Source organism: Orcinus orca, chromosome 6 (assembly GCF_937001465.1).
Source record: "Orcinus orca chromosome 6, mOrcOrc1.1, whole genome shotgun sequence".
Lineage (NCBI taxonomy): Eukaryota > Metazoa > Chordata > Mammalia > Artiodactyla > Delphinidae > Orcinus > Orcinus orca.
This window is the reverse complement of record NC_064564.1, coordinates 34,880,635-34,908,182: the sequence shown is the minus strand read 5'-3', so window position 1 is coordinate 34,908,182 and position 27,548 is coordinate 34,880,635. Positions and strand designations below refer to the sequence as shown.

The 27,548-nt window shown below is 44.5% G+C and overlaps 1 protein-coding gene across 21 annotated transcripts in view; it reads left to right on the top strand.

The window, feature by feature from the left end:
- The window catches only part of AOPEP (aminopeptidase O (putative)), a 539,402-nt gene that overhangs the window by 323,607 nt on the left and 188,247 nt on the right, over window positions 1-27,548 (top strand). For 9 of the 21 annotated variants that reach the window (XR_007478127.1, XR_007478129.1, XR_007478126.1 and 6 more), the window contains one exon: window positions 2,161-2,307. The exons of 4 other annotated variants lie outside the window; for them this stretch is intronic. Coding sequence is in view for 12 of the 17 variants with exons in the window: in XM_049711495.1 (XP_049567452.1) it covers window positions 2,161-2,307 (147 nt within the window). In the remaining 5 variants the exon portion in view is untranslated. The remainder of the gene's footprint in view (window positions 1-2,160; window positions 2,308-27,548) is intronic. 8 more of the 21 variants (XR_007478130.1, XR_007478128.1, XM_004283037.4 and 5 more) reach the window with 1 other exon arrangement.

Sequence of the window (27,548 nt, the reverse complement as noted above, 5' to 3'; positions counted from 1 at the left end):
GTGTCAGCTCTGCTGCCGGGTCGGGAATGCCAGAGGCTGGGTAAGACTCCTCCCTCTGCCGGCGGCCATGAGTGCCTGCCTGCCAAGTGCTCATGGTGCCCGTGGTATACAAGGGTACGCATGCTCCCCAGAAGCTGGTGGTTCTGAATTTGGTCTGTTTTATAAAACAGCAAATTTCTTTTAATATCATACAAGTAGCCTCATGTGTCTAAAACTGTAGAAAATGGAAACATGGCATTTTTGTACTAGTATATAGTAATTTGATATCTTTAAAGCATCTTACAGACACAGTAGTTCTAATGGAAGGAAATTAAGTGTTCTCATATATAACCTCACAGGTCAGTGCTGAATCGTAACCCTCTGGTTTTGCTGAAGCACCTTGTTTCTCCTCTCAGCCTGAGAGAGGAGCCACAGCATGACTCTGTGGTGGGTGGAGTGATGTTATGAAATGAAAATAACCAAGAATCAAGTGGTGTGCATTTGTGTCTGTCTGTCTAGAGGGAAGTGGCGGTTTAATTAGACCTTAGAAAGGTGAGGTGAGGAAAGATAAGAAATGCTTTCTTTGTGGAATTATGTAGTAAATTTCATGCATGCCGTCTCTGCTGGGTTTTCCTGCAAGTGCATTTTGGAAGAGTGTGTGTGTGAATGGAGAGGGAGGCAGAGGTGCAGTGCACACTTGGGGGCTGAAAGGTAAAGAGAGGTAGGGGAGAAGCCAATAATTTTTGAAATTTCTTTTAGAGTAACTAAATGGGGATTAAAATCCAGGTGTTCTTGTGAATATCCTGTTGCTCTAGTATTGACTTCCAGAACTGTAAATTTGGGTTAGTTGACAGGATTGCCTGGGCATAATCAGGAATGGAGAAAAGCTAAATGTCGAGAATGGTGGAATTCATAGTAGTTATTTTAAAACCTTCATTTTAGAATAAATACATTTTGGTTCCTACAAGATGTGTCTTAAATTGAATTTTTTTCTTCTGTTAACCGTTTGTGTGCTGCTCTGTGCTAGAGTCTGATCTAGGCACTGTGGTACAAGAGTGAATAAGACAGATATTTTAAGTTCTTGGATTTCACAAGTATTGTTTGTTCACAGATTAGTTTGTGTTATTTTTGAACCATATAAAAACGTCTTGCTCTCTTTGCCCTTAAGTGGTAATACCATTTTTACTTATCCTGTATGAAAACTCAGGGATCTGAGTGACCTTGTGTGGTTGGGCGTGTGTGTGTGTGTGTGTGTGTGTGTGTGTGTGTGTGTGTGTAATCATACATACAACCTTCTTTTTAATGGAATAATAAACTTACAGATTTTGTAATAGAGGGATTGTGAAACATGGTTCTAGTTTCATTACATGCTTTTTATTTCTTGGTGTACATTTGCAAGTCACATGCTAAAGAAGGAAATTTGAAAGTTGCTTATTTCTGTTAAACTTCCATGTGTTTACCTAAGATCAGACGGTTTCTTGAGTATTTGTCTAGGCTAAATGACCTTTTTTGGCATATGCATGCTGTAGAGAAAAAGATCTAATAAAACCATGATAATGTTTTATTAAGATAAGCACAGGTTTTTGTTTGTTTGTTTGTTTGTTTTTTGCGGTACGTGGGCCTCTCACTGTTGTGGCCTCTCCCATTGTGGAGCACAGGCTCCGGACGCGCAGGCTCAGTGGCCATGGCTCACAGGCCCAGCTACTCCGCGGCATGTGGGATCTTCCCGGACCGGGGCACGAACCCGTGTCCCCTGCATCGGCAGGCGGACTCTCAACCGCTGTGCCACCAGGGAAGCCCTAAGATAAGCACAGTTTTTATCATTCACAGTGTATGTATACATTTAAGTCATCATGTTGTACACCTTAAAAAAAAATTCATGGTGTACAACCTAAAAAAATAAACAAGGTAGACTCAGTTTTTGATCTGCTCTTAAATATAGAACTGACATGAGAAGCCATGGAGAATAGGGCTTAATCAGACCCCAGAATGCAGTGTCTTTGGGGATACAAGGTAAACCTTGAGGTTTTACCATAGTAAAGTCTACAGTCTTCCAATGTTTCAGCAGCTGCTGGGAGTCCCCAGGGTTACCCTGGATTTGCTGTCTTTGGTCTAAACGTTTGGGTTTAATTTCTTGTAAGCTGAATGGCATTTTCACAGGCTGTTTGGTTTTGTCCTCAGCTTCTTCCAGACCAGCTGGTCTTGCTTCTGGAGCATCTCTTGGAGCAGAGGACTCTGAATCCCCGAACTCTGCAAAGACTTGAGAGGACGTACCACCTCTCGGAGCAGGATGCAGAGGTAACCAGGAACACCCTCAGGATTTACACTGTGGGTCCTCACTGTTGGTGAAGTATGATCCCATTGCGTCCCCAGCTGTTGGAACTCTCTGTAAGCAGCATCCCATGCTGTGTCTTACGAGTGAAAAGCAGCACTTCGAGCAAAGAGTAAACTGCTTCCCTGGTTGCGCTTGCTCCAGCAGGGGACCTCTGATCCTGGTCATTACCAGGGTATTTTGAGGTCCTAAGTTTTTCCCTCTTTCTTCTTAAATCATTAAGATGGACATAAGTCTCCTAAAGGAATGAGCAGGCGGGTGGAATGTTTTTGAATTATAAACTTGGGTGGGTCATCTTGTGCATGATGGTGGTGCCGTCCTGTTGCACATTAAGAAAACTGGGCTGAGATGTGCCAGAGCTTCTTAGTTGTATTCAGTTAGGACAGGAAAGGAGCCATGTGTCAAGGAAATGAAAACTAAATCTAACAGCCATGGTTTGAAAAGCAAACTTGGATGCTTGTGGGAAAGCAATATGATGGGGTCCTTAATATCTTTTAGCTTATTGTGAAGAATGCAATGTGAACCCTAGGATGAGTTCCAGAGTTTTCTAAATATATAAAATAATAAATTATTTAGTCATCTAAAGTAAAAAAGCACACGGACTCTCTTATATAAAACTCCTTAAAGGCAAGTAGGTTTGATTTGTGTTCAGTTGAGAATAAGTGAACGTTTAAAAACTGTACAGTCCAGTAAGGCAGCCATTAGGCACATGTGGCTGTTCTGAATTGAGGTGTGCTGTAAGTGTGAACTATGCGTAGCAGATACTGGAGACATAGTATAAAAAGAGGAAGCAAAATGTCTCAGTAATGTCTTCTCAAAATGATACTTTGGACATGTTGGGTTAAATAAAATATTATTAAAAATTAACTTCACAATTCTTAAAATGGAGTAAATGGAGAAAAGCCAGCTCATTATTAGATTAAAAGGTAAGATGGGCACTGTTATACATGTTAAAACCCTTATGTAAATTCAGGAGTTAATTGAAAAACTCCAGAGAAGACATATGTAGCTTTTTACCCATCTCAGCATAGATCAAACGTGCAACTGTTGCTGTTTATTTCAGCTCTTATATTTTTGTTTATAGGAGTTTCCAAATGCCAGCTTGTTATTTTTAATTAGTGTTTTATAGAGGTCTCTATTTATAGGCATGAGGTTATGCTTTAATCAGAGCTGAATACCACTGAAATGCCAGGCCCCAGTGACAGGCAGTGGGCAGACGAAGGTGGGAGGATCAAAGCAGGTGCTGGGCACCTGTCACTCCTCCACTTTTTGCCAGAAGCTGGGAGGTGGTAGACCCTGGTCCCCCCAACCCTCTCCTGTTGGCATAAACATAAAGCACACTGTGTTCTTAACTTACAGCTCAACTTAGTTGTTATACGTAACTTCTTAAACCTTCGGGAAATATAACAGGTTTTATTTTGGTTGCTTCTTTGCATCTCAGACTGCATCATGATGCCCAAAGCCAGAGCAGTCTCTTCAGGCTTGGCTCTTTGGTTATGAGAGACTGGGGCCTGAGGGAGGCTTGACTGGTTTAAGTAACTAGCGTGGTCAGCGTCCATGCAGTTCACAAATACTCTGCCAGTCACTAGGGATACAGCAGTGGCAAGGGTCACCCTCAGGAAGTTTGGATTCTTCTAGAACGACAGCTCATAAGGAAATGAGCAGGATAGTTTCAGATAAGAGCTACAAAGGAGATTGCAGGTGAAAGTGAGCTAGGTGTCTCTAGGTAGAGTTCAGGAAAGGCCACAAGAGAAAGTGACATTTGAGCCAGGACCTAAGGGCAAGAAGGAGTTGGCCATACAAAGCCAAGGGGCCAGGAGTGATTTCCATACAGAGGTGACAGCAAGTGCAAAGGTGTGAGCATGGCATGTTCTAGGATACGGGTCAGCAGGCTTTTCTGTAAAGGAGCAGATTTTAGTATTTCAGGCCATACGGTTTCTGTCACAACTAACTATTCAACTTTGCTGTTGTAGCTGCCATAGGCAGTATGTAAACGAACAGACGTGCCTGTGTTTCAGTAAAGCTGTTTATGGACCCTGAAACTTGAATTTCATATAATTATCACATCTCAAGATAATTCTTTTTGTTGTTGTTCCTTCCTCTAAAACGTCCACACCACTTCTAGCTGTGGGCTGGTTTGGCCTGCCCCCTTCTGAGTTTGTTGACCCCTGCTCTGGGGCCTGCAGGGTTGAGGTCAGGGGTGGGTAGGGCCCAGATCAGGGCCTTAAGGCCCTGAGGCCTAACGTGCCACTGCCTTGCCCCCTTCCCAGGCCCTCCTAGGCCTTGGCACATAGTCAGTTACGTTGACAGCTTATCTCACTGTGAGGTTTCCTTGAAAGGTCACTCAGAACCAGAAAAGCAACAGGATTTTGGCCAACCAGGGTATGTTCTAGAAACTTTATTAGTTAAGTGTGATTTATTGTGACACTGATTAGCAGGAATTTCGTTGACTAACCATCTGCCTTTATTTTAAGTGACAGAACATTTCATGGGAGAAAGAATTGTTATTTGCTGGGAAAATGAAGATTCTGACTTTACTCTTGGTGCTTCTCCTTGACCAAACATACAAGGATAGTCCCTTTCAGTTATCATCAGGGCTTTTAAATGTATAGTAAATAGCAGTCATTTAAAACATGGCTGAAGGTGCTGGAGAGGGGCAGCTTGGATGTGGAGCCGTCCCTATGGGAAATGGCTCTAGAGGTATTTTCCTGACAAGGAGCAATGTGCGTGACTGTGCTGATACTCTCTGTTCAGGGTGCTGTCACAGGCCCTGGGACCATGGTGTTGGGTTAGGTGTCTGTGCAGAAGGACTTCAGTCCCAGGACGGGGGGCGGGGGGGGTCTCTAGCACAGCAGCAGGGAGTGCTCAGGACAGTGGTGGGGCGGGGGGCTACTTCCTCATATTTCCAGGAGGTAAAGAAAGGCTCCCCCTAGTCTTCCTTGGACTAGCATTTCTCCTGAAAGCAAGCACAGATGTGAAGTTACTTTTTGAGAAGGTGAGCCTGCTATTTCCGTAGCTCGTTTAAGCTCCTAATTGCCCAGCGCACTGCAGAGCTCTCTCGTTGGCAGAGCAGCGTGTTCTTGATGCACCAGAAGTCTCAACTGTGTAAGAAGCCTGTGCTACCATGAATCAGCTCCCTCTGTTCAGTAGTTGCTTTAGCTTCTTTGCTGTCGTGCTCACTTGTCCCTTCCCTCCTTCCTTCTGTGTCTGTGGGTGGGCTGGTGCTGTCTCACTGGGAAGTTTATTTTAATGATGCTCTTCGTGTAGCTCAATATTTGTATTAGTTGTGTTGCTTCTGTGTTTCCGGTTGTATTCACAGAATGTCCAATCTGTTGGTCAGGATTTCCGAGCATGGCGACCAGGTGGATGGTGTTCTTTGCCAGCTGTTTGCGTGTCAGGGGAACGCTGTTCCATGTTACGCGCCCCTTGTCCTCCGGGTGCCTGCATCACATGTGGTGTGAATACACAAGTCTGCCCTGCACGGAGGGACACCTTGTGTTCAGAATCTTAAAGGAAAAGTGCATGAGGACAGATGTAGTAAGCTAGGCACAGTAATGCATGTCATCTTAGGCCATTTTATGCCTTGCCTGGCCACTCGTGTTGCCACCATGTGAGAAGTGGGGCTTTGGAGGAGGAACATTTGTATTCCTTAGCCTGGAAAGTAACACTGACTACAGGAGTAGTTACCATCTTTTACCTCCTGAATCAAAGAAGCCTCTGGCCATGTTGCTGGGCTGCTTTAACCAGGTCAGAAAATGAACTGAAAGGGAAACTTAGTTCATAGGAATACATTGTCTACAGTTTCCGAGCATATTGGTTCCAAGAAAGACCCAAAAGGTTTTAAAACATGTTAAACAACTGATTCTTCAAACAAGAGGTATTTTCTGAGATCCTTTTTTAAAATAATGAATTCCCAGCCCGCTTTATCAGGTCTCCTAAGCCTCAAAAACAGCTTTCCTGTGTTAATGAAGAGAGGCTCCACTCCACTTGGCTCTGTGACCTTTTTCCCCAAAAGCCCCATGACTGACCTCGAAGCAGCTATTTCTATCTACAGACTACAGTTCAACACTTCAAAATTGGGGCACCCCTCAGGTGAATTTCAGAAAATGTGGAAGCAGCCCACTCCCTGTCTCATCTGGCTCAGATGGGAGTGGTGGATGTTAGTCAAAATGGTCCCCACGGTACCATGCTCTGCTCTGATGTTTCATTTGGTAGGGTGAGCCAGAAATTTAGTTTTCTGGGTGAGGCCACTACCAGCCAGGTCTCCCCCTCACTGTATTTGGGAAAGTGCTGTTGGTTGAAAGGAAGAGGCCTCCTGGGTTAGGTTGGTGTGGGAAGGGGTGGGCACAGTGTCTCCATCTTGCCCTGGCTCCACGTCCCAGTCTTTGTTCAGGGGTACTGCTCTTCCAGGTCTCCATCCCATCTAGACACCCAGGCCGTGCACCTGGTACTGGCAGAGGCATCAACTTAGCAAAAAGCTGGACTTGGTCCCAGGTCCCCAAATGGCTGGTGGCCGCTTACAAGTTGCCCACCCTCCCGGGCCCCTTTTTCTTCGTCTGCACAGCAGTACCGGGACTAGACTGCTGGCTATCAGTCTTTTTGACCACGGCCGACTGGCAGAAACGGCTTTACGAAACTGTTTGTACTCTTATATTCGCTATTATTTCCTATTTTATTTGCGTTAAAAATGTGCATTGTGATGCAGCAAATTGATTTTGTGACCCACTAACAAGTCGCAGCCCACAGTTTGGAAAACGTGGAACAGGACGATCTCACAGTCCTCACCAGCTTCCTGCCTTCAGACTTGTGGCCAAGGTCCCTGAGCCTCTGTCTCCTCAAGATTAAAATGGAGCCATAAACCCCCTCTTCATGGGATTGTTAACACCATGAGGAGAAGTTTTAGCATAATTTCTTGTCATATAAGATTCACATTCTCTCGTTTGGTGTGAAACGGTCAAATTTTATTTAGCTCAGACAACCTTTGTATTGTCTCTTTAATCTGTCAGGACTGGCAATGAGAAAGAGAGACAAGAAGTACAAGCTACCAGCTGTTAGGAGCCCCTGAGCACCTGGTCACAGAATTCTTAATCTGGGGTCTTGGCAGCTTTTTCGGTGGGGTCGGGTCCAGGGTGGTTTGCTCTAAACCGAGGTTTCTCTACCTTAGCATTACAGATATTTTGGAGTGGATAATTCTCCGCTGTGGGGTGTCCTGTGCCTTGGGTGATGTATCACACCCCCGGTTTTTTTCCCTGCGATGCCAATAGCAGTTCTCTCCCTTCCCCACCCCACCCGTTTGGGCAGTCAGAAGTGTCTCCAGACATTGCCAAATATCTTCTGGGGGATAAAGTCATCTTGGTTAAGAACCACTGCTCTAAAGCAGCAACTGACCACAAAAGGCAATTTTTTCATCTCATCTAACGAAGTGCCTGATGGTTACAATACAGAGTGGAATAGCTAGAACATGGTTAACTACATTTAGGGGCCACCCTGAGCCGGCTGGATTCTCTCAGGGCGCCGAAGAATGTAACCCTGGGTCAGGTGAAAACAAAATGTTTCACGTGGAAGAAAAAGAAGGAATTGCAAAATAAAGTAGTAGTAGCAAGTAAATCTAAGGAAACAGGTGAGTGAGTGAGGACAAATCTGTTTTACCACTAGTGCCCAGAGAAAGCCATGCCAGTATCTGTCTGCATTCTGCTCTGAAAAGGACACTTTCAAGGTTGATTGCAAATGGAAGAACATCCAACGTTGCAGGCCTTTCCCTCACCACTGCCTTTCCTCTGGCGCAGGTGGAAGAGCCCTTGAAAACCGTGTAAACTGGCCACCTCCCTTGGTGGGTTTTACATATGCGGGGAGGGGGTAGATTTTAATACTGGTCAGTAAGAGAACTCATTGTTCATTTGAAAAGAAAATACCGCAGCATTTATTTGAAGTCCACAAGTGGAAGGCACGATTGCAGGCCCACAAAAGTCTGACAGCTCCGACGCTCATTTCTGAATTTCATTTGAGCCAAAAGCATAGTTTCTGTGAACAGAGAACATTCCATTATCAACCGACCTCTGGAGAGGCATACTGAAAGGGCAGAGAATAAAGGTTTAGTCAGGTTATCATATGTTTAAAATGTAAGACTGATCTGTAGCTGTGATTCTGCCCATTCCCTTTATGCTAAAACTCCTTCTGGTCATGATGACCGTCGTCTTCTGCACAGTGTTCAGGGTCCGTTCCCTGCCGTCCGTTCAGGGGCTCAGCACTCCCCTTTTCTCCCCTGGCTGCTTTTCTGTAGTATTCTGGCTACAAAATAAAGAAAACATTTCTATTTTGTGCTCCTCACAGGAAGAGTTTAGAGGAGAGGTTAGATGTAATCTCAGTGGGCTCTGTTGCCACTTCAGGGTGCTCAACAGTTTATATTTAGTAAACCGCGGTGTGCTGAACTTGGTGCCTCCTTCCCCTTTGATACACCTCGATGCAGAATCTAAGTAGCACAAAGGCAGAAACCAGCCTTGCTGACGTCAGGTCCTGTCATCACGGCGGTGTGTGAGGGCAGCCTGCCGGGCTGGCGCCACAGCCCCTGCAGGACTGCAGAGCTGTGCAGGGTCACCAGGGCCCAAGCATAGGAGCAGTGCCAGAGCGCCGGCCCCAGCCCCCTTGGTGGGCGCCTCTTCCTCCCCTCCTTCCCTTTTGGAGTCTGTGTTGGGGGAACGCATATCCCCAGGCTTCCCCAGGTCACTGCCCAGCAGTGTCAGGAGGCACCATTGTGGAACAGTGCGCCAGGAGGCAGGTTTTCAGATTGAACATAAAAAGGAGACTGTTGGGGCCTGGTGGCACAGTGGTTAAGAATATGCCTGCCAGTGCAGGGGACACAGGTTCGAGCCCTGGTCCGGGAAGATCCCACATGCCGTGGAGCAGCTAACCCTGTGCACCACAACTACTGAGCCTGCGCTCTAGAGCCCGCGAGCCGCAACTACTGAAGCACGCGTGCCACAACTACTGAAGCCTGCGTGCCTAGAGCCCGTGCTCCGCAACAGAAGTCACCGCAATGAGAAGCCCGTGCACTGCAACGAAGAGCAGCCCCCGCTCGCCTCAACTAGAGAAAGTCCTCGTGCAGCAACAAAGACCCAACGCAGACAAAAAGACAAAAAAAAAAAAAAAAAAAAAAGGAGACCGTTGTGGAGGGTTGGAACGGTGTGGTGCAATTAGCAAAGTGGTTTTCCAGGGTAAAATACAAGGAGCCCGATGGAATGGGAGCTTCCAGAAAGGCAGTTTGACACCTGCCATATCCAACATTGGGCAGGTTTGTCACAGTTTCTTCCCAGGGACAAGGGGTCTGGCTCCTTGGCTCCTTGACATGGTCAAGCTCAGGTTGCAAATCAGAGGGTCAAACATTGATGGATCTGAACTTGAGGATGTGACCTATAAGTAGTGTGACTTAATATCCATTTTTTAAAAAGCTAAAACAGTCCTGGTGAGGGACGCGGCTGTCATTTTGATACAGCGTTGTAATTTGTAGAGTTTGGAAAGCTGGGCAGGGTATGGATTGATAAAAGGGTTGGGGTGATTTTCTTTGGTTGCTTAGACATATTGGGATTTTAAAACATGTGCGTTTTATAATGTGGGATAAAAAGCTCTTATATAATTCTTTAGTTATATTTGTGTATTTTTTTCTTTGTTGTATTTGGTTTATGAAACACTTACTGCTTTAGAACATTTCTTCAAAGTCAGGAAGATATCTCTAGATATTTCTTCTTGGCGTTTTCTTTCTCTGTTATTCAGTTCAGTGCCCCTAGAATTTTTCTGTGGAAACCTTTGGAGACCAAAAAAGTCTCCATTGCTTTATATAGTGATACAATGATTTTTGAAAACTGAGCTAAAATGACGATGGACTTTGTTTTTAGATGAGTATTCCTCTCTTGTTCCTGAGGCCAGGGCCTGAGTTTTATTTACCTTGAATTGTTACAGGACATTGTGGCTGATCAGATGTTTGTTTAAAGAAAAAATGAACCACTGGTGGCATAATCTGCCTAATTTTTCTGAAAAGACCTTTTAAGTAAACAATTATAATCAGTCAAAGCATTTAGAAGTTATCTGTTAAATAAAAGAGGAAAAGAGCATTTAACGGCGGGCTTTTAGCTACAGGTTCAGCCAGACTTTATTAGAAAAGTCCCTGGTTGCTTATTCTTTGCCATTCTTTCTTCCATGTACTTAGCAGCACGTCCTACTGTATAGATATTTGGAGATTTAAGGGGCATTATCACCTCTTGCCATCTGTGTATGTTCCCCCCTCCCCCGCCAAGTCTGTACAGATTTTCTCAGAAAGATGTGGAGATGTACACATTTTCTGGGTTAATAAATAACATTGCCCTGACACTCTTCTTTCCATAGTGCCCCAAACCCAGCTACATCTCCTGTTCCTTTTGTCTTTAATGCTGTTGTGAGTAAAATCAACATGTGGGGTTTTATTGCTGTTTCTAGGTTCTTTATACCTCCATCAGTAGTTTATATATTTTTGTATTAGATTTCTGTACTGAAATCCATACCCCAAAAAAGCACACAGTTATCTGTGAGCCCACTGCCATTTTCTTTCGCAATTATAGAGTCTCATTCCCATGTAAAGTTTGCCTTCAGTGCCCTAAAATAGAGGGCTCACTTTTGCCAAAATACCTTTCCAGATTGCTCTTCTTCCCTCTGGTGCCTTTCCGGTGCACCCTCCTTTGCTCTCTAGTTCCATGGTACACCAGAATTTGAGAGTTCGCTCTCTCTGGCCTTCAAGCTGTGGAACCTTCAGGCTGTAGATAAAATGAGCTCTTCCTGTAGTCTGTGGGAGGCTCCCACAGCGTCAGCGGCCTAAGTATGGTCCCTGAACCTGCCCTTTAGGGAGGAGGCGGTGCTCCATAGATCCTACAGGATTCCCTGGCAGCTTATGCCTCTTAGGGGCGAATGTTTGTGCTGGTACCTGATAGCAAAGAGAAAACAGTTGTATTGAATTCAAATTGTTTTAAAAAATGAAAGGACCCCTGTTTATGTGCAAATGATGGTATTTTGTGTTTGTCAGGGCACGAAATTTAAAGATCAGCAGACTTTATGGGGTGGCACTAAAAATGAGTTTTTAAATATTATTACTATTATTATTATTATTATTATTATTATTTTAATGGTATGCGGGCCTCTCACTGTTGTGGCCTCTCCCGTTGCGGAGCACAGGCTCCGGACGCGCAGGCTCAGCAGCCATGGCTCACGGGCCCAGCCGCTCCGCGGCATGTGGGATCTTCCCGGACGGGGGCACGAACCCCTGTCCCCTGCATCGGCAGGCAGACTCTCAACCACTGTGCCACCAGGGAAGCCCTAAAAATGATTTTTAAAGCTACTTAGTCTACATGTTGCTGCAGCTTTGAACCACATGGAATTGTGTTCCATAGACCAACTGATCTGTGGGTAGGAGCAGATGACCACGCCGAGCGTGGAAATCTACAGGCACTGGGGAGAGCAGCCAGCCAGCCAGCAGCAGCCCAGAGCAGGCTTGTCCGCCTGGCTCTACTGTCAGGACAGCAGGTGGTCTTCTCAGGAATTGACTGCGTAGAGTAGTACCATTTCCTGAAACAGCCTTCCCCAGCTTGACTCTAGGCTTGTTTTTAAAACCAACTTTTTTTGAGAAATAATTCATATACCATATAATTCACCCATTTCGAAGTGCACAACAGTAGTTTTTAGTATGTATTCACAGAGCTGTGTAACCATCACCACAGTCAATTATAGAATGTGTTCATCATCCGATCGCAAAGAAACCCTGTACCCTTTAGTTGTCATTCCCATCTCCCCCCTACTCCAGTCCTTGGCAACCAGACTAATCTTTCTGTGTCTACAGATTTGCTTACTCTGGGCTTTCATGTAAATGGGATCACATACACCTTTTGTGAATGGCTTCTTTTCACGTAGCATACTGTCTTCAGGAATCATCCATGTTTTGCACGTATCAATACTTCTTTGCTTTTTATTTCCAAATACTTGTGATGGTATGAGTAAACCCCATTTGTTTAACTGTTCATCAGTTGATAGACATTTGGATTTTGTGGCTGTATGTGTAACGCTGCTGTGAACATTTGGGTGCAGTGTTTTGTGTGGATGTAAATTATCACTTCTTTTTGGACTTATACCTAAGGAGTAGAATTGCTGGCTTATATGGTTAGTTTATTTAACTTTTTAAGGAACTGCCAGGCTGTTTTCCAGAGCACCATTTTACATCTTTGCCAGCAGTGTATGAGGGTTCCAGTGTTTCTTCATCCTTGTCAATATTTGTTATTGTCTGGCTTTCATTTTAGCCATCCTACTGGGTGTGAAGACCTATCTCATTGTGGTTTTTTGTTTTTAAACATCTTTTTTTTTGGCGGTACGCGGGCCTCTCACTGCTGTGGCCTCTCCCGTTGTGGAGCACAGGCTCCGGACGTGCAGGCTCAGCGGCCATGGCTCACGGGCCCAGCCGCTCCGCAGCATGTGGGATCCTCCCGGACCGGGGCACGAACCCGCGTCCCCTGCATCGGCAGGCGGACTCTCAACCACTGTGCCACCAGGGAAGCCCTTAAACACCTTTATTGGAGTATAATTGCTTTACAATGTTCTGTTAGTTTCTGCTGTATAACAAAGTGAATCAGCTATATGTATACATGTATCCCCATATCCCCTCCCTCTTGCGTCTCCCTCCCTCCCACCCTCCCTATCCCACCGCTCTAGGTGGTCACAAAGCACCGAGCTGATCTCCCTCTGCTATGCAGCTGCTTCCCACTAGCTATCTATTTTACATTTGCTAGTGTATATATGCCCATGCCACTCTCTCACTTCGTCCCAGCTTACCCTTCCCCCTCCCCACGTCCTCAAGTCCATTCTCCACGTCTGCGTCTTTATTCCTGTCCTGCCCCGAGGTTCATGAGAACCTTTTTTTTTTTAAGATTCCATATATATGTATTAGGATATGGTATTCGTTTTCCTCTTTCTAACTGACTTCACTGAGTATAACAGACTATCTAGGTCCATCCACCACACTACAAATAACTCAACTTCCTTCCTTTTTATGGCTGAGAAATATTCCATTGTATATATGTGCCACATCTTCTTTATCCATTCATCTGTCGATGGACACTTAGGTTGCTTCCATGTCCTGGCTATGGCAAATAGTGCTGCAGTGAACACTGTGGTACATGACTCCTTGAATCATGGTTTTCTCCGGGTATATGCCCAGTAGTGGGATTGCTGGGTCATATGGTAGTTCTGTTTTTAGTTTTTTAAGGAACCTCCATACTGTTCTCCATAGTGGCTGTATCAATTTACATTCCCACCACCAACAGTGCAGGAGTGTTCCCTTTTCTCCACACCCTCTCCGGCATTTATTGTTTGTAGATTTTTTGATGATGGCCATTCTGACCGGTGTGAGGTGAAACCTCTTTGTAGTTTTGATTTGCATTTCTCTAATGATTAGTGATGTTGAGCATCCTTTCATGTGTTTGTTGGCAATCTGTATTTCTTCTTGGGAGAAATGTCTATTTAGGTCTTCTGCCCATTTTTGGATTGGGTGGTTTGTTTTTTTGATATTGAGCTGTGTGAGCTGCTTGTCTATTTTGGAGATTAATCCTTTGTCAGTTGCTTCATTTGCAGATATTTTCTCCCATTCTGAGGGTTGTCTTTTCATCTTGCTTATGGTTTCCTTTGCTGTGCAAAAGCTTTGAAGTTTCATTAGGTCACATTTGTTTATTTTTATTTCCATTTCTCTAGGAGGTGGGTCAGAAAGGATCTTGCCGTGATTTACGTCATAGAGTGTTCTGCCTATGTTTTCCTCTAAGAGTTTATAGTGTCTGGCCTTACATTTAGGTCTTTAATCCACTTTGAGTTTATTTTTGTGTATGGTGTTAGGGAGTGTTCTAATTTCATTCTTTTACATGTAGCTGTCCAGTTTTCCCAGCACCACTTATTGAAGAGGCTGTCTTTTCTCCATTGTATATTCTTGCCTCCTTTATCAAAGATAAGGTGACCATATGTGTGTGGGTTTATCTCTGGGCTTTCTGTCCTGTTCCATTGATTTATATTTCTGTTTTTGTGCCAGTACCATACTGTCTTGATTACTGTAGCTTTGTAATGTAGTCTGAAGCCTGGGAGCCTGATTCCTCCAGCTCCGTTTTTCTTTTTTCAGGATCGCTTAGGCTATTCAGGGTCTTTTGTGTTTCCATACAAATTGTGAAATTTTTTGGTCTGTGAAAAATACCATTGGTAGTTTCATAGGGATTGCATTGAATCCATAGATTGCTTTGGGTAGTATAGTCATTTTCACAGTGTTGATTCTTCCAATCTAAGAATGTGGTATATCTCTCCATCTGTTTGTATCATCGTTAATTTCTTTCATCAGTGTTTTATAGTTTTCTGCATACAGATCTTTTGTCTCCTTAGGTAGGTTTATTCCTGGGTATTCTGTTCTTTTTGTTGCCATGGTAAATGGGAGTGTTTCCTTAATTTCTCTTTCAGATTTTTCATCATTAGTGTATAGGAATACCAGAGATTACTGTGCATTAATTTTGTATCCTGCTACTTTACCAAATTCATTGATTAGCTCTACTAGTTTTCTGGTAGCATCTTTAGGATTCTCTATGTATAGTATCATGTCATCTGCAAACAGTGACAGTTTTACTTCTCCTTTTCCGATTTGGATTCCTTTTCCTTCTGTGAGTTCTGTGGCTAAAACTTCCAAAAGTATGTTGAATAATAGTGGTGAGAGTGGGCACCCTTGTCTTGTTCCTGATCTTAGAGGAAATGGTTTCAGTTTTTCACCATTGAGGACGATGTGGGCTGTGGGTTTGTCACATATGGCCTTTATTATGTTGCGGCAGGTTCCCTCTCTGCCTACTTTCTGGAGGGTTTTTATCATAAATGGGTGTGGATATTTGTCGAAAACCTTTTCTGCATCTGTTGAGATGATCATATGGTTTTTCTCCTTCAGTCTGTTAATACCATTTATCACATTGATTGATTTGCATATATTGAAGATTCCTTGCATTCCTGGGATAAACCACACTTGATCATGGTGTATGAGCCTTTTAATGTGCTGTTGGATTCTGTTTCCTAGTATTTTGTTGAGGATTTTTGCATCTATGTTCATCAGTGATATTGGCCTATAGCTTACTTTTTTGTGTGACATTTTCGTCTGGTTTTGGTATCAGGTTGATGGTGGCCTCGTAGAATGAGTTTGGGAGTGTTCCTCACCGTGCTATATTTTGGAAGAGTTTGAGAAGGATAGGTGTTAGCTCTTCTCTAAATGTTTGATAGAATGTGCCTGTGAAGCCATCTGGTCCTGGGCTTTTGTTTGTTGGAAGATTTTTAATCACAGTTTCAATTTCAGTGCTTGTGATTGGTCTGTTTACATTTTCTGTTTCTTCCTGGTTCAGTCTAGGAAGCTTGTGCTTTTCTAAGAATGTGTCCATTTCTTCCAGGTTGTCCATTTTATTGGCATAGAGTTGCTTGTAGTAATCTCATGATCCTTTGTATTTCTGCAGTGTCAGTTGTTACTTCTCCTTTTTCATTTCCAATTCTGTTGATTTTGAGTCTTCTCCCTTTTTTTCTTGATGAGTCTGGCTAATGGTTTATCAGTTTTGTTTATCTTCTCAAAGAACCAGCTTTTAGTTTCATTGATCTTTGCTATTGTTTCCTTCATTTCTGATCTGATCTTTATGATTTCTTTCCTTCTGCTAACTTCGGGGGGGTGGTTTTGTTCTTCTTTCTCTAATTGCTTTAGGTGTAAGGTTAGGTTGTCTATTTGAGATTTTTCTTGTTTCTTGAGGTAGGATTGTATTGCTATAAACTTCCCTCTTAGAACTGCTTTTGCTGCATCCCATAGGTTTTGGGTCGTCGTGTTTTCATTGTCATTTGTTCCTAGGTATTTTTTGATTTCCTCTTTGATTTCTTCAGTGATCTCTTGGTTATTTAGGAGCATATTGTTTAGCCTCCATGCTTCTGTGTTTTTTACAGTTTTTTTCCTGTACTTGATATCTAGTTTCATAGCGTTGTGGTCAGAAAAGATACTTGATACGATTTCAGTTTTCTTAAATTTACCAAGGCTTGATTTGTGACCCAAGATATGATCTATCCTGGAGAGTGTTCCATGAGCACTTGAGAAGAAAGTGTATTCTGTTGTTTTTGGATGGAGTGTCCTATAAATATCAGTTAAGTCCATCTTGTCTAATGTGTCATTTAAAGCTTGTGTTTCCTTATTTATTTTCATTTTGGATGATCTGTCCATTGGTGAAAGTGGGGTGTTAAAGTCCCCTACTATGACTGTGTTACTGTCAGTTTCCCCTTTTATGCCTGTTAGCATCTGCCTTATGTATTGTGATTCTTCTTTGTTGGGTGCATAAATATTTACAAGTGTTATCTCCTCTTCTTGGTTTGATCCTTTGATCGTTAGGTAGTGTCCTTCTTTGTCTCTTGTAACAGTCTTTATTTTAAAGTCTATTTTGTCTGATATGAGAATTGCTCCTCCAGCTTTCTTTTGATTTCCATTTGCATGGAATATCTTTTTCCATCCCCTCACTTTCAGTCTGTATGTGTCCCTAGGTCTGAGGTGGGTCTCTTGTAGACAGCATATATATGGGTCTTGTTTTTGTATCCATTCAGCCAGTCTGTGTCTTTTGGTTGAACATAAGACCAAATGGTAATCCATTTACATTTAAGGTAATTATTGATATGTATGTTTGTATTACCATTTTCTTAATTGTTTTGGGTTTGTTTTTGCAGGTCTTTTCCATCTCTTGTGTTTCCTGCCTAGAGAAGTTCCTTTAGCATTTGTTGTAAAGCTGGTTTGGTGGTGCTGAATTCTCTTAACTTTTGCTTGTCTGTAAAGGTTTTAATTTCTCCATCGAATCTGCATGAGATCCTTGCTGGGTAGAGTAATCTTGGTTGTAGGTTTTTCCCTTCCGTCACTTTAAATATGTCCTGCCACTCCCTTCTGGCTTGCAGAGTTTCTGCTGAAAGATCAGCTGTTAACCTTATGGGGATTCCTTTGTATGTTATTTGTTGCTTTTCCCTTGCTGCTTTTAATATGTTTTCTTTGTATTTAAGTTTTGATAGTTTGATTAACATGAGTCTTGGCGTGTTTCTCCTTGGATTTATCCTGCATGGGACTCTCTGAGCTTCCTGGACTTGATTGACTGTTTCCTTTCCCATGTTAGGGAAGTTTTCAACCATAATATCTTCAAATATTTTCTCAGCCCCTTTCTTTTTCTCTTCTAATGGGCCCCCCTATAATTCGAAAGTTGGTGCGTTTAATGTTGTCCCAGAATTCTCTGAGACTGTCCTCAATTCTTCTCATTCTTTTTTCTTTATTCTGCTCTGTGGTAGTTATTTCCACTATTTTATCTTCCAGGTCACTTATCCGTTCTTCTGCCTCAGTTATTCTGCTATTGATTCCTTCTAGAGAATTTTAAATTTCATTTATTGTGTTGTTCATCATTGATTGCTCTTTAGTTTTTCTAGGTCCTTGTTAAACGTTTCTTGTATTTTCTCCATTCTACTTCCAAGGTTTTGCATCATCTTTACTGTCATTACTCGGAGTTCTTTTTCAGGTAGACTGCTTATTTCCTCTTCATTTGTTTGGTCTGGTGGGTTTTTACCTTGCTCCTTCATCTGCTGCACATTTCTCTGTCTTCTCATTTTGCTTAACTTAACCGTGTTTGGGGTCTCCTTTTTGCAGGGTGCAGGTTCGTAGTTCCCATTGCTTTTGGTGTCTGCCCTCAGTGGTTAAGGTTGTTTCAGTGGCTTGTATAGGCTTCCTGGTGGAGTGGACTGGTGCCTGTGTTCTGGAGGGTGGGGCTGGATCTTGTCTTTCTGGTGGGCAGGGCTGCATCCGGTGGTGTGTTTTGGGGTGTCTGTGGACTTAGTATGATTTGGGGCAGCCTCTCTGCTAACGGATGGGGCTGTGTTGCTGTTCTGCTAGTTGTTTGGCATGGGGCGTCCAGCACTGGAGCTTGCTGGCCATTGGGTGGAGCTGGGTCTTAGCGTTGATCATAACTTCCCAACCTCCAGAATTTTTGTTCAGCCTGTTCATCCATGCGTTTACTTCTGTCGGCAGTACTGGAAATGCACAGGGGTTAACAGGAAAATCCGAATTATTTTCTGGAAAACTGGAGGTAAGATGACTCGGGAGTGACAAGACACAAAGTACAGTGGGTGGCGGTGAAAGAAAGCCAGGGTAGGAGGTGGCTGAGGCGTGGAGCAGTGCCCTAGGGGAGTGGCAACTTCCCACAGGGACCCCTGCCTCTAGAGCATCCTCTTCCAGGCGTCGACGCTCCACGGGGCCCCTCTCGTTGTGGTTTTGATTTTCATTTCCCTATTAACTAATTATGGTCAGCATCTTTTCATCTGTTTATTGGCCACTTATACATCTTTGGAAAAATACCTAGTCAGATCTTTTGCTCATTTTTAAACAGGTTTTTCTTTTTATTATTGAATTATAATAGTTTGTATATTTTAGATACAAGATCTTTATCAGGTATATGATTTGCAAAAATATTCTCTCATTTTCTTAGGTTGTCTTTTCACGTTCTTGAAAGTGTCCTTTGAAGCACAGACGTTTTAATTTTGAAGCCGTCCGATTCACCTGTATTTTCTTACTTTGCTTGTGCTTTTGGTGTCAAATCTAGGAAACCAGTGCCTAATCCAATGTCTAGAAGATTTATGTCTGTGTTTTCTTCTAAGAGTTTTATAGTTTTAGCTCTTACATTTAAGTCTTCGGGTTTAATTTTTAAAGTTCATTTCTCTAGCTTCTGTAAGGAAGGTATTGGAAGAAATAGCCACTAAGAAGAAACGGGGAAGGGAGGGTTGAATTTTTTCATGGAACACGTGGTAAGGCTGGAAATCGACTGAGCTTAGGCTGCCCCGTTCAGCAGTTGGTGTCTTTTCTTCCTTTGTCTCTTAGTTAGAGTGGCCCTTTCTCAGGGAGTCTCCTGACTACATCCCTGGGTCACTCCCATTGCCCTCATTGCACCCTGTTATCTCCTGTCAGGGCGTTTGTCACTAACGTGAGTCTGCTTCTGCCTGCTTACTGGATTTTTCTTAGACTTTCTACTGAACTATAAGCTCAAAGAGGGCAGGATCTTGTCTGTTTTATTCACCACTTCATCCTTAATACCCAGTACTTATTTTTTTGGAGAATGACGTTTCCTGGATCTCCAGGTATTCTGGAATAGAGTGACTAGTATATGACAGGATAAGGTGATTGGATAACTAAAGCTATAGGGAAACCCCTTCAGGAGGGAGCGAACCTTTCTGGCAGACGTGGTGAGGCCCTCCGGAGTCAGTCACGTCTGCCCCTGAGGAAATGGAGAGAAAGCACGAGTGCCCCTTCAGAGCTTCTCAGAGGAAGTAACCCATGGTCAGTTTTCTGCCAACAGTAAAAGTCCTTTTTTTTAGCAAAGGCCACGTGTCGTATGTTAATGAAATGAGGAAAGGAGGTGGAATTCCATATTGGAATGTTTTACCATTTAGTGTGCCGTTTTGATAGGGAGGGAAGGCTCACTGTGCTGTATTTCAGGGTGGACTCAACATGGGCTACTGAGTTCTACTGTTTGGAGCCAGCTGCCTTGCATGGCATTAATGTCATTCATTGAAATAGTATATACATAGGAGAAGGAAGAAAGGTTGGAATTTGCCTGAGATAACATATAAAACTTGATGTTTGTCATCACCTTTGATCCTCACCGTCACTCCATGTGCACACTTGGTGTGATGATCCCGATAGCAGGTTTGGACGATCCCTGTTTTGCACGTTGCCACAGCTCTAGTTATAACTGGTAAAACCCGTTATTACCGGCTATATCCAGTTAACATAGAGCGGAGAGTTTTAGGGTCTGACTCAAGCAAGGTTAGCAAGAGCCCTTGCAAAAGAGCTGAGAGCCTCCGCTGCCTCGTTTGTTGTCTTAACTTCAGGGCGAAGGGGGTTTACTAGCCTGGCTTTGTGGCAGTGAACAGAGCAACTTTTCGTTCCCTTTGGTTAAAACAGTGTTAAGATCTCAGCCCTTTGAGAGTAAGGAGCTGTAAGGTGAGAGAGAGAAGGAGAAGAGAAGTGTTGGAAATCTTTATGTGACGGCTGTACACTCAGCTGTGCTCTCATCTTTTCTCATGAGAATGAGTAGATGAGACATCCTGGACCGTTACAGATGCCCCTAAACGAAATACCTGCTGGAAAGGCTGTCTGTTCTGGAGCTGCTCTAGGAAGGCCTCCCCACGCCCAGGCTGCCAGGCAGGCTTCCCTCACCAGCAGTAAACCCACTTTAAAGCAACGTTAAGTCTAACTTAAGGACGCAAATTAAAAAGGAGGTTTGTTTATTGCAGCGTTAGACTTATTAACTCGCAAAAGCCATGAGCCTTGGTCTTTCTGTTTACAGATTATAAAATGGACCTCAAAATGAGGTTTAATGGGCTTCCCAGATCGTGTTCCCTGGACAGATTTTTTTTCCCCTTCAACAGTAAATTCTGAAATCAAAAGGACTTAAAAAGAGGAGTGCTTCCTGTCATAAATGGGATGGGTGGCATTCTTCAAAGCATTTTACAGCTTCCAACTGTGCATTATAATTTCAAAGTAGCTGAAAAGCATTCTGAGTTTTTTTAAATGGTACGTTTATTCAGAAACATTTATTAAGCAGCTACTTATGTGCCAGGCATTGAGACAGGGCCTGGAGATAGCCTGAAGGCTCCCAGGCCCACGCTCTCACTGAGTTTGTACTTTATTGTTAGTAAAGACATAAACTACTGAATAAGGAGACAGCAGTTTCAAAGAACATTGGGCTGGAGAGGATGTAAGACACAGCTCTGAGAGAGCGACCCATGGGGAAGCGGGTGGAGCTGCGGAATTCTGGGCCCAAGAGGTGAGTTCAGGGATGTGGACATATCAATATCAGGTCATTCCACTAACCTAGGGTGTGCTGGATGAGGTGGGGCCACAGCAGTGCCATCTAGTGTCACAGCAGATGTCCTTGACCTCTGTTGACTTGACCCCTCATAGCCTTCCTGGTAAAAAGCTAAAGGCTATTAACACTCTTTGGGACTTTCTGGGACACAGTTCATAGTTGATTGAAATGGACTTTTCTGGCATCGTCAGAGGATTGAAAGACTAATGGAACTGTAGTGTATTAATAAGGGGATGCCCTGCAGTTGTTACCACGTTAAAGTATATGGGCCACACTAAGCTAGTAAATCCAACGGCAGCAAATGGAGAATAAGGAAAAACACAAAATAATATATCCATGTTGTTTATATGTAAAGCTATCCGTTTATAACTTTTACTATTCAAAAATAAAGCAAGGGAAGCAGCTGTGTGCAGGAGCCACAGGTGCTTTTTCAGGCGTGGCAGTGATTGTGCACCAAAACAAACCCTGGTTCCAGGCTTGCAGTGACAGAAGCAACCCAGCTGATTTTCTGAGTCCGACCTTGACTGTGTAGTGTGCTTTGTTGACGGCACAGTGGCTAGCAGAACCAAGCTTGGGGTGTGGGCCAGGCTGTTAACGCTGAGCTGGTTCTGTCTAACCCTGCAGCGCGTCTGCTCAGCCTCTGTGACTCCACTTACTCCTCAGGCACAGTGAGGCTTCTGTGAGACCCTGCTTTGCAGACTCCACCTCGAAGGAACCCAGCCCCCCACACCCCCCAACCAAGGGAGTTTAGTGTTTAAGATGTCTTCTCCCAGACTGATTTAAACTGCTTGAATAACCCACGTATGTTTTTCTCCCTAATATGTCCTTATATGTACTGGAATTACAGATTACATTTTTATTAAAAGAAGAATTATGTTTAAGGAAAGTCTGAAGACTCCTTTGGAAAATTAGTCCATAAGATAATAAGCAGCTTGTGGGGGAGCGTTCTCATGTAAGAATTATTTCTTTGAAGTAGCTTCATGGAGAACACACTAAAATTGAAGACCAAAAAAAAAAAAAAAGAAACGAGATAAAAGGTATAAAAAGAGCATTGAGAATTGTAAAGTGTTAATGAACGCAGGGTCTGGGGTGTATAGTGATTTGCAGAGGAAGCGTCTGGTCAGCGAGGGAGATTGGGAGTGACCTGGTGGAGGGGATTATTCTTCTTAAAGTTCGTGTTTCCTCAGTGTTGGGTCCCCTACCCACAAGTGGCGCCTTGCATTCATGCTGGGCTGTAGGCCAAGAGGTGCTCTGTTTCCGAACGAATGCCAGAGCAGGTTTTTCGGCACAGAGGAGTGCAGTCCACGGAGGAAAGCAAAGTCCCCACATTCAAGAACACCCGAGATTTCCTGGCAGAACGGGCAGAAGCTCGCCGGAGCCAGCTGGGGAGGGCCTCCCAGCTCTGTGTTCTCTGGCGTCGTGCTGGTGGATTTGGGGGGTTAGCACATAACTCGGGCAGCCTAAGGCGTGGGCTTCCTTTGCAGATCAAGGGTCAGCAGACTAGAGCTGGCTGGTCCAGCCCACTGCCCTTTTTGTGGTAAATAAAGTTTTATCTGAAGATAGCCACGCTATCTAGGGCTGCTCTTGTGATACAAGGGCAAATGGGGTGAGAAGCCATAAATGCTCACTGTGTATAGCCCTTGACAGAAAAAAATTGGCAACCCCTTGTTCTAGAGTTTAATAGGAGTTGGTTCTGGATGCATTAAAATTCTCAGATTGAAGAGATTGGGGGGCTGGTCTTTTAGCAGTTTTTCTTTCCTTTTCCAGGAGGGAACAATTAATAAATGAGAGGTACGTGTGGTTATATCACAGAGGTGCCCAGAGGATCGTGGGACTTGTCCCTGAATCTGAGCTGTGGTTTGACCCTACAAGGCAGGTCCCGCTTTTCCAGCACTGCTGGAAGTCAGAGCGGCCGGCCAGAAGTCGTTCAGTTCGCCTGGGCCTCTTGGGTAGTGATAACGTTCTTGAAATGGTAGAAGTGCCATGTGCCTGGAGCTGACGCTGGGGCAAGCCTGTCTTTACAGACGGGTTTGGAAAATTCCCAGGCGCCTGGCCCCTGGGTATACTTCCCCGAGGGTGGGTGGTAAGTACCGGCTGGCCCAGGCCTCGAGGAGGCCCCTCCCTGAAGGAGGCCCTGCTTCCTCTGCGGGTTCCCGCTGGCGCTGGTGTCTCAGAGTCCTGAGGCTAGGCGCAGGGCGGGCCGGCTCTTCTTCCTCGGCTGTGTTGTCCCATCCTCTCCCTCCCACTTCCCACTCCCTGCCAGTGCCTTCCCTCCTGGACACCCACCTGACAGGCACCTTGCTCCTTCGGTTTTCACCAGTTAACAAACTTTTCCTTGGAGTCAAGTTTTTATAAATTCAAGAAATAGAACTTTTGAAGTGGAAATGAAAGCCAGAAACATGCTACACCTGCTGAGAAGACAAGCACTTACTGTGTGGGAGTCACAATCCTAACGCTTGCTGCAGCGACCTGGGGCAGTTCCCACAGCAGCCCAGGGGCAGAGGCTCTCCTAGCCCCCGCCCTGGGGAGACAGCTCTGGATCAGGACCCAGTGGGTCATGAAATCAGTTTAGTAGGTTGCCAGCCAGCATAAAGAAAGAAGAACAATAACTATCAGCAGTTGCATACAGTGAAGGAAAGTATTAAAAAAGAAACTTTTGTTTCGATGTGTGTGTGTGTGTGTGCACATACACATGTATACATATCATGTGAAATGTTTTGTATACCCAGGACACAGGTCTGCTCAGGTCTCCCAGGTGGCTCGGGCCTGTTACCACGGATGCACTCCATCCTCCCGGTGGAGTCCCTGCTGTGGGTCGGGGGTCCCCCATCCTGGAGCAGTTACAGTTACATGAATTATAGGAGGGTTTGAATGTCCTATCACCAAACGTGGGTCTGACATGAATGGGCTTCTGCAGACTTACCCTTCCTTCTTCCTGCCCCCAGTTCTGAGACCCTCCCATGTGCACCCAGCCCCAAAGAACCATTGCATTAGTGGGCACTCCTGGGAGAGCATTGATATTTGTATGCTCCTCACCCTCTGTTCATGGAGGCTTTGGAAACCTGGAAACTTCTGGAATTCATTTCCAAAGGTGTAAATTAGCACTGCCAATTTAAAACCTACCCGCGCACTGAGGGAACCACCCATATCATTTTTCTGTTCAATGTCCCTTAAGCAGAACACTTTGAAAAGTGTTCGAATTAGTCCAACTAATTCTTGTTGGACCAGAGTATAATGGGTGCACACCTGTGTGTGCACATCTTCATTGTGGCAAGAGTCGGGGACCCACGTTCCCTTTCTCCATCATCATCATCCCCCCTCATTCCTGTGCCAGGGACTGCTAAATGCTTTGCTTGTGTTACGGAACCTTCAGCGTGCTGTGGGTGGTGGATGTGCTCCTGTCCTGGCAGGAGGTGGGCCAGACCATCTGCTGTCTGCACTGAAGACTCAGTGAGGAAAAGATGGGCCCGTGCTCCAGAGGCAAGGCTTCCAGTGCCCTGCGACACCACACGCTCTGGGGCGGCTGGAACGAGGGTGCTGTGCTCCAGGTCCTCCGACCCTGCTGTTCGCCGCCACGGGCAGCTCCGCCTCTTCCCACTCCTGAAACGTCCCTTTTCTGATTTTCTCGAGATTTCTTATTCTTTTTCTGCCCGCTCCCCCTTCCCTCGCCCTTGCCCCTTACCTGTCGGTGGCGTGACCGCGTTGCTGGAATTCAGGGCTGAGGTTTGCTGGCTCGAGGCTTTCAGGTGATTCCTAGCGTGAGTTTGGAATGACTTTATGAACCTGAGTCACCATTGAAAAAGTCATTAAATTTTTTTCTCTCTCTTGAGACATTGCAGAATAATGTGAGTATTCAAAGTATAAGTATTGATTGGTTTTAGCGTAATGTATACACCCGTGAAACGCTGACGCTAAACGAACGGAGTCAAGAGGCCATAGACGCTTGTGGAAGGCCTGCCGGGCCCAGGTGTTCCCACAGATGTATTTATGTGGTGGTGTTTGTTTACTTTTCACCTCACTGAGGAAGTTAAAAGACAAGGTGACCACTACCACCATTAACTAATTAATTAATTAGAAAATAAAGAAGAGCAGATCTGCAGAACAGACAGCCTTCTTCTTAGAGACCTGCCTCTGCTTCTGAATTCTCTGGTGCTCCCCAGCACCGGGAACTTCACTTTCCTCCATTATTAACAGAGGAAGGAGCCAGATACAAGTGTGGTGACCTCTGTCAGGAATTTTTTTTTTTAAGTTTCTCAGTGATCTGGAGAAAGGAGGTATTCCGTCAGTGCCCACCGTGGAAATATTGCCGGGAGAAATTGTGACACATGTCACTTTGCTGCTAGCTTTTCAGGAAGAGCCCCGTTCCAGGTGTGACAACTGGCCTTGCGAATTGTGGGTCCTGGACAGTTCAGAGGATAAAAGATAAAAATTTTCTTTGTTTCTCAAAGAAATGCGAAGAGAAGTAAAAACCCTGGACACAAGCAAGAGGTATCTGTTGGGCCTTCGGCCTCACATAGCATCTCTGTGATGTCTTTTAAACATCCTGTCATTGAAACTTTGAATTATGTTTAATTCTTTTTTAATGAAAAGGCTTGTTGTTTTTTCTGCTCTTTGTGGGGTGGAGAGAGGGGTTGGTCTGTATTTCCTGGATGCCATGTTAGCCTTCAGGGGTCAGAAGACTAGATCTTATTAATTGTGACAACTAACTATTTTTAACAGTAAGAGAAGTGGAAATGCTGACTTCATATTGGTTGTGAAAGAGCCTCTTTCACGCAGCTCAGCTCCTGGATCTTCTTCCAGTCGTTGTAGTGGGACCGACCCTGCCTTTTGCCTCTCTGTGGACCTTATCCTCCTAGGAAACAGACCCCAATTTATGCTTTGTTATTTCTGTATGTGTAAATAAGATGAAGGAGAGCACAGGGAGAAGAACAATGGGAGGCCAGTAATACCTCCATTCTCAAAATCAGGTCTAAAAAAATATAGTGTCCCCAAGTTTTGGAGCGATAAACAACTGTCCCTGTCAAAGGCTTGGTGTGATCAGGTTGCAAAATCTAAGTCGTTAGATCACTGTCAGGCTGACAAGAGTTCTCTTATACTTGGCTCTCCTAAAAGCTGGTACAGCTGTCCCCCTGTGCAGTGGTGAGAAGTGAGAGCAGGTGGCCCCAGTCCCCTGACTCTCAGGCCGCATGGCGGACATCCCACCGGGCCACACTGACTTGCCGGGGCCTTCTCCTTTCACAGAGCTCGCAAACAAAAAGACACAGCACATCCACTGGTGCACGGATGGGACTGGTGGTTTCTGTGAGTTGGGACAGAAACGAGAAATGGAGGCATCCAAGGGCCCCATTTGGGTTCTGTCCAGTGCTCAGCCTTTGGTACTCAAACCAAAGCATGAGAGCGGGGATTTGGTTGTTCTGGTAGCTTCTTCTCTGGTTGGTACAGTATCTGAGCTCTGTTCAATTGTTCTTCTGCTCCAGATATTTTAAGGGCTACCCTTTCCCTTTTATGGTGTTAATTTCTATTGGCTATATAGGAAAGAGAACATTTTGTTGAAGGTAGAAAGATTTCCAAGACCTGTCCAGCCCAACCTGCTTCCCTTTTGCTGTGATGATCCAAGGCTATTAGCTCATTTCCATGTGCCTCTGAAATTCCTTCATGAATGTAAAAAGTGTGTTGGCATCCTTTTCTTAGAAGTTCAAAGGGCCTGGCTGCCTGTAAGCAAAGGGCCCACCACCAGAACCCCCTCATGTCTCAGAGTGCACTGTAGCTTAGGGGAAGGATTCTTTCCAAAAGATTTTTTCTTGACTTCATTCCTAATTGTTTGTGTGTAAATGCATTTATGGTGGATTAAAGAAGCGATCCGGCCATCAGTGGGTAATGGTATAATTTACAGGGGCCCCAGCCAGAATGTTGAAATTGCTTACATTTTACTATTGCCACAAATGGATTACAATAAAGGGTCTCCCTCTTTCAAAGGCAGTAAAAACAAAGAGTGATGGAAGGAGGCTTTTTTATTTTTCAAATGCACATAATCACTTCCATGTATGGCTAGTGTTGAACCAATAATGGAATATAAAATGGTGGACTGCTCACCGGATTTAATTGCGAGGGCTTTAATGCAGTAGAAGACGGCCCAGGACTGAATTCTTAAACCAAATGTAGGTAGCATCTCCACGTAAAGAATGTGTCTGAAGTGCCTGGAGATGGGGGGTGGTGCGAGACTGCCTCTTAACCGCAGACGCAGCCAGTGCTGGGATCCAGCTCCCCTGTTGTCTGTAGGGTTTGGGGGAGGGTTTCCTGGCAAATTC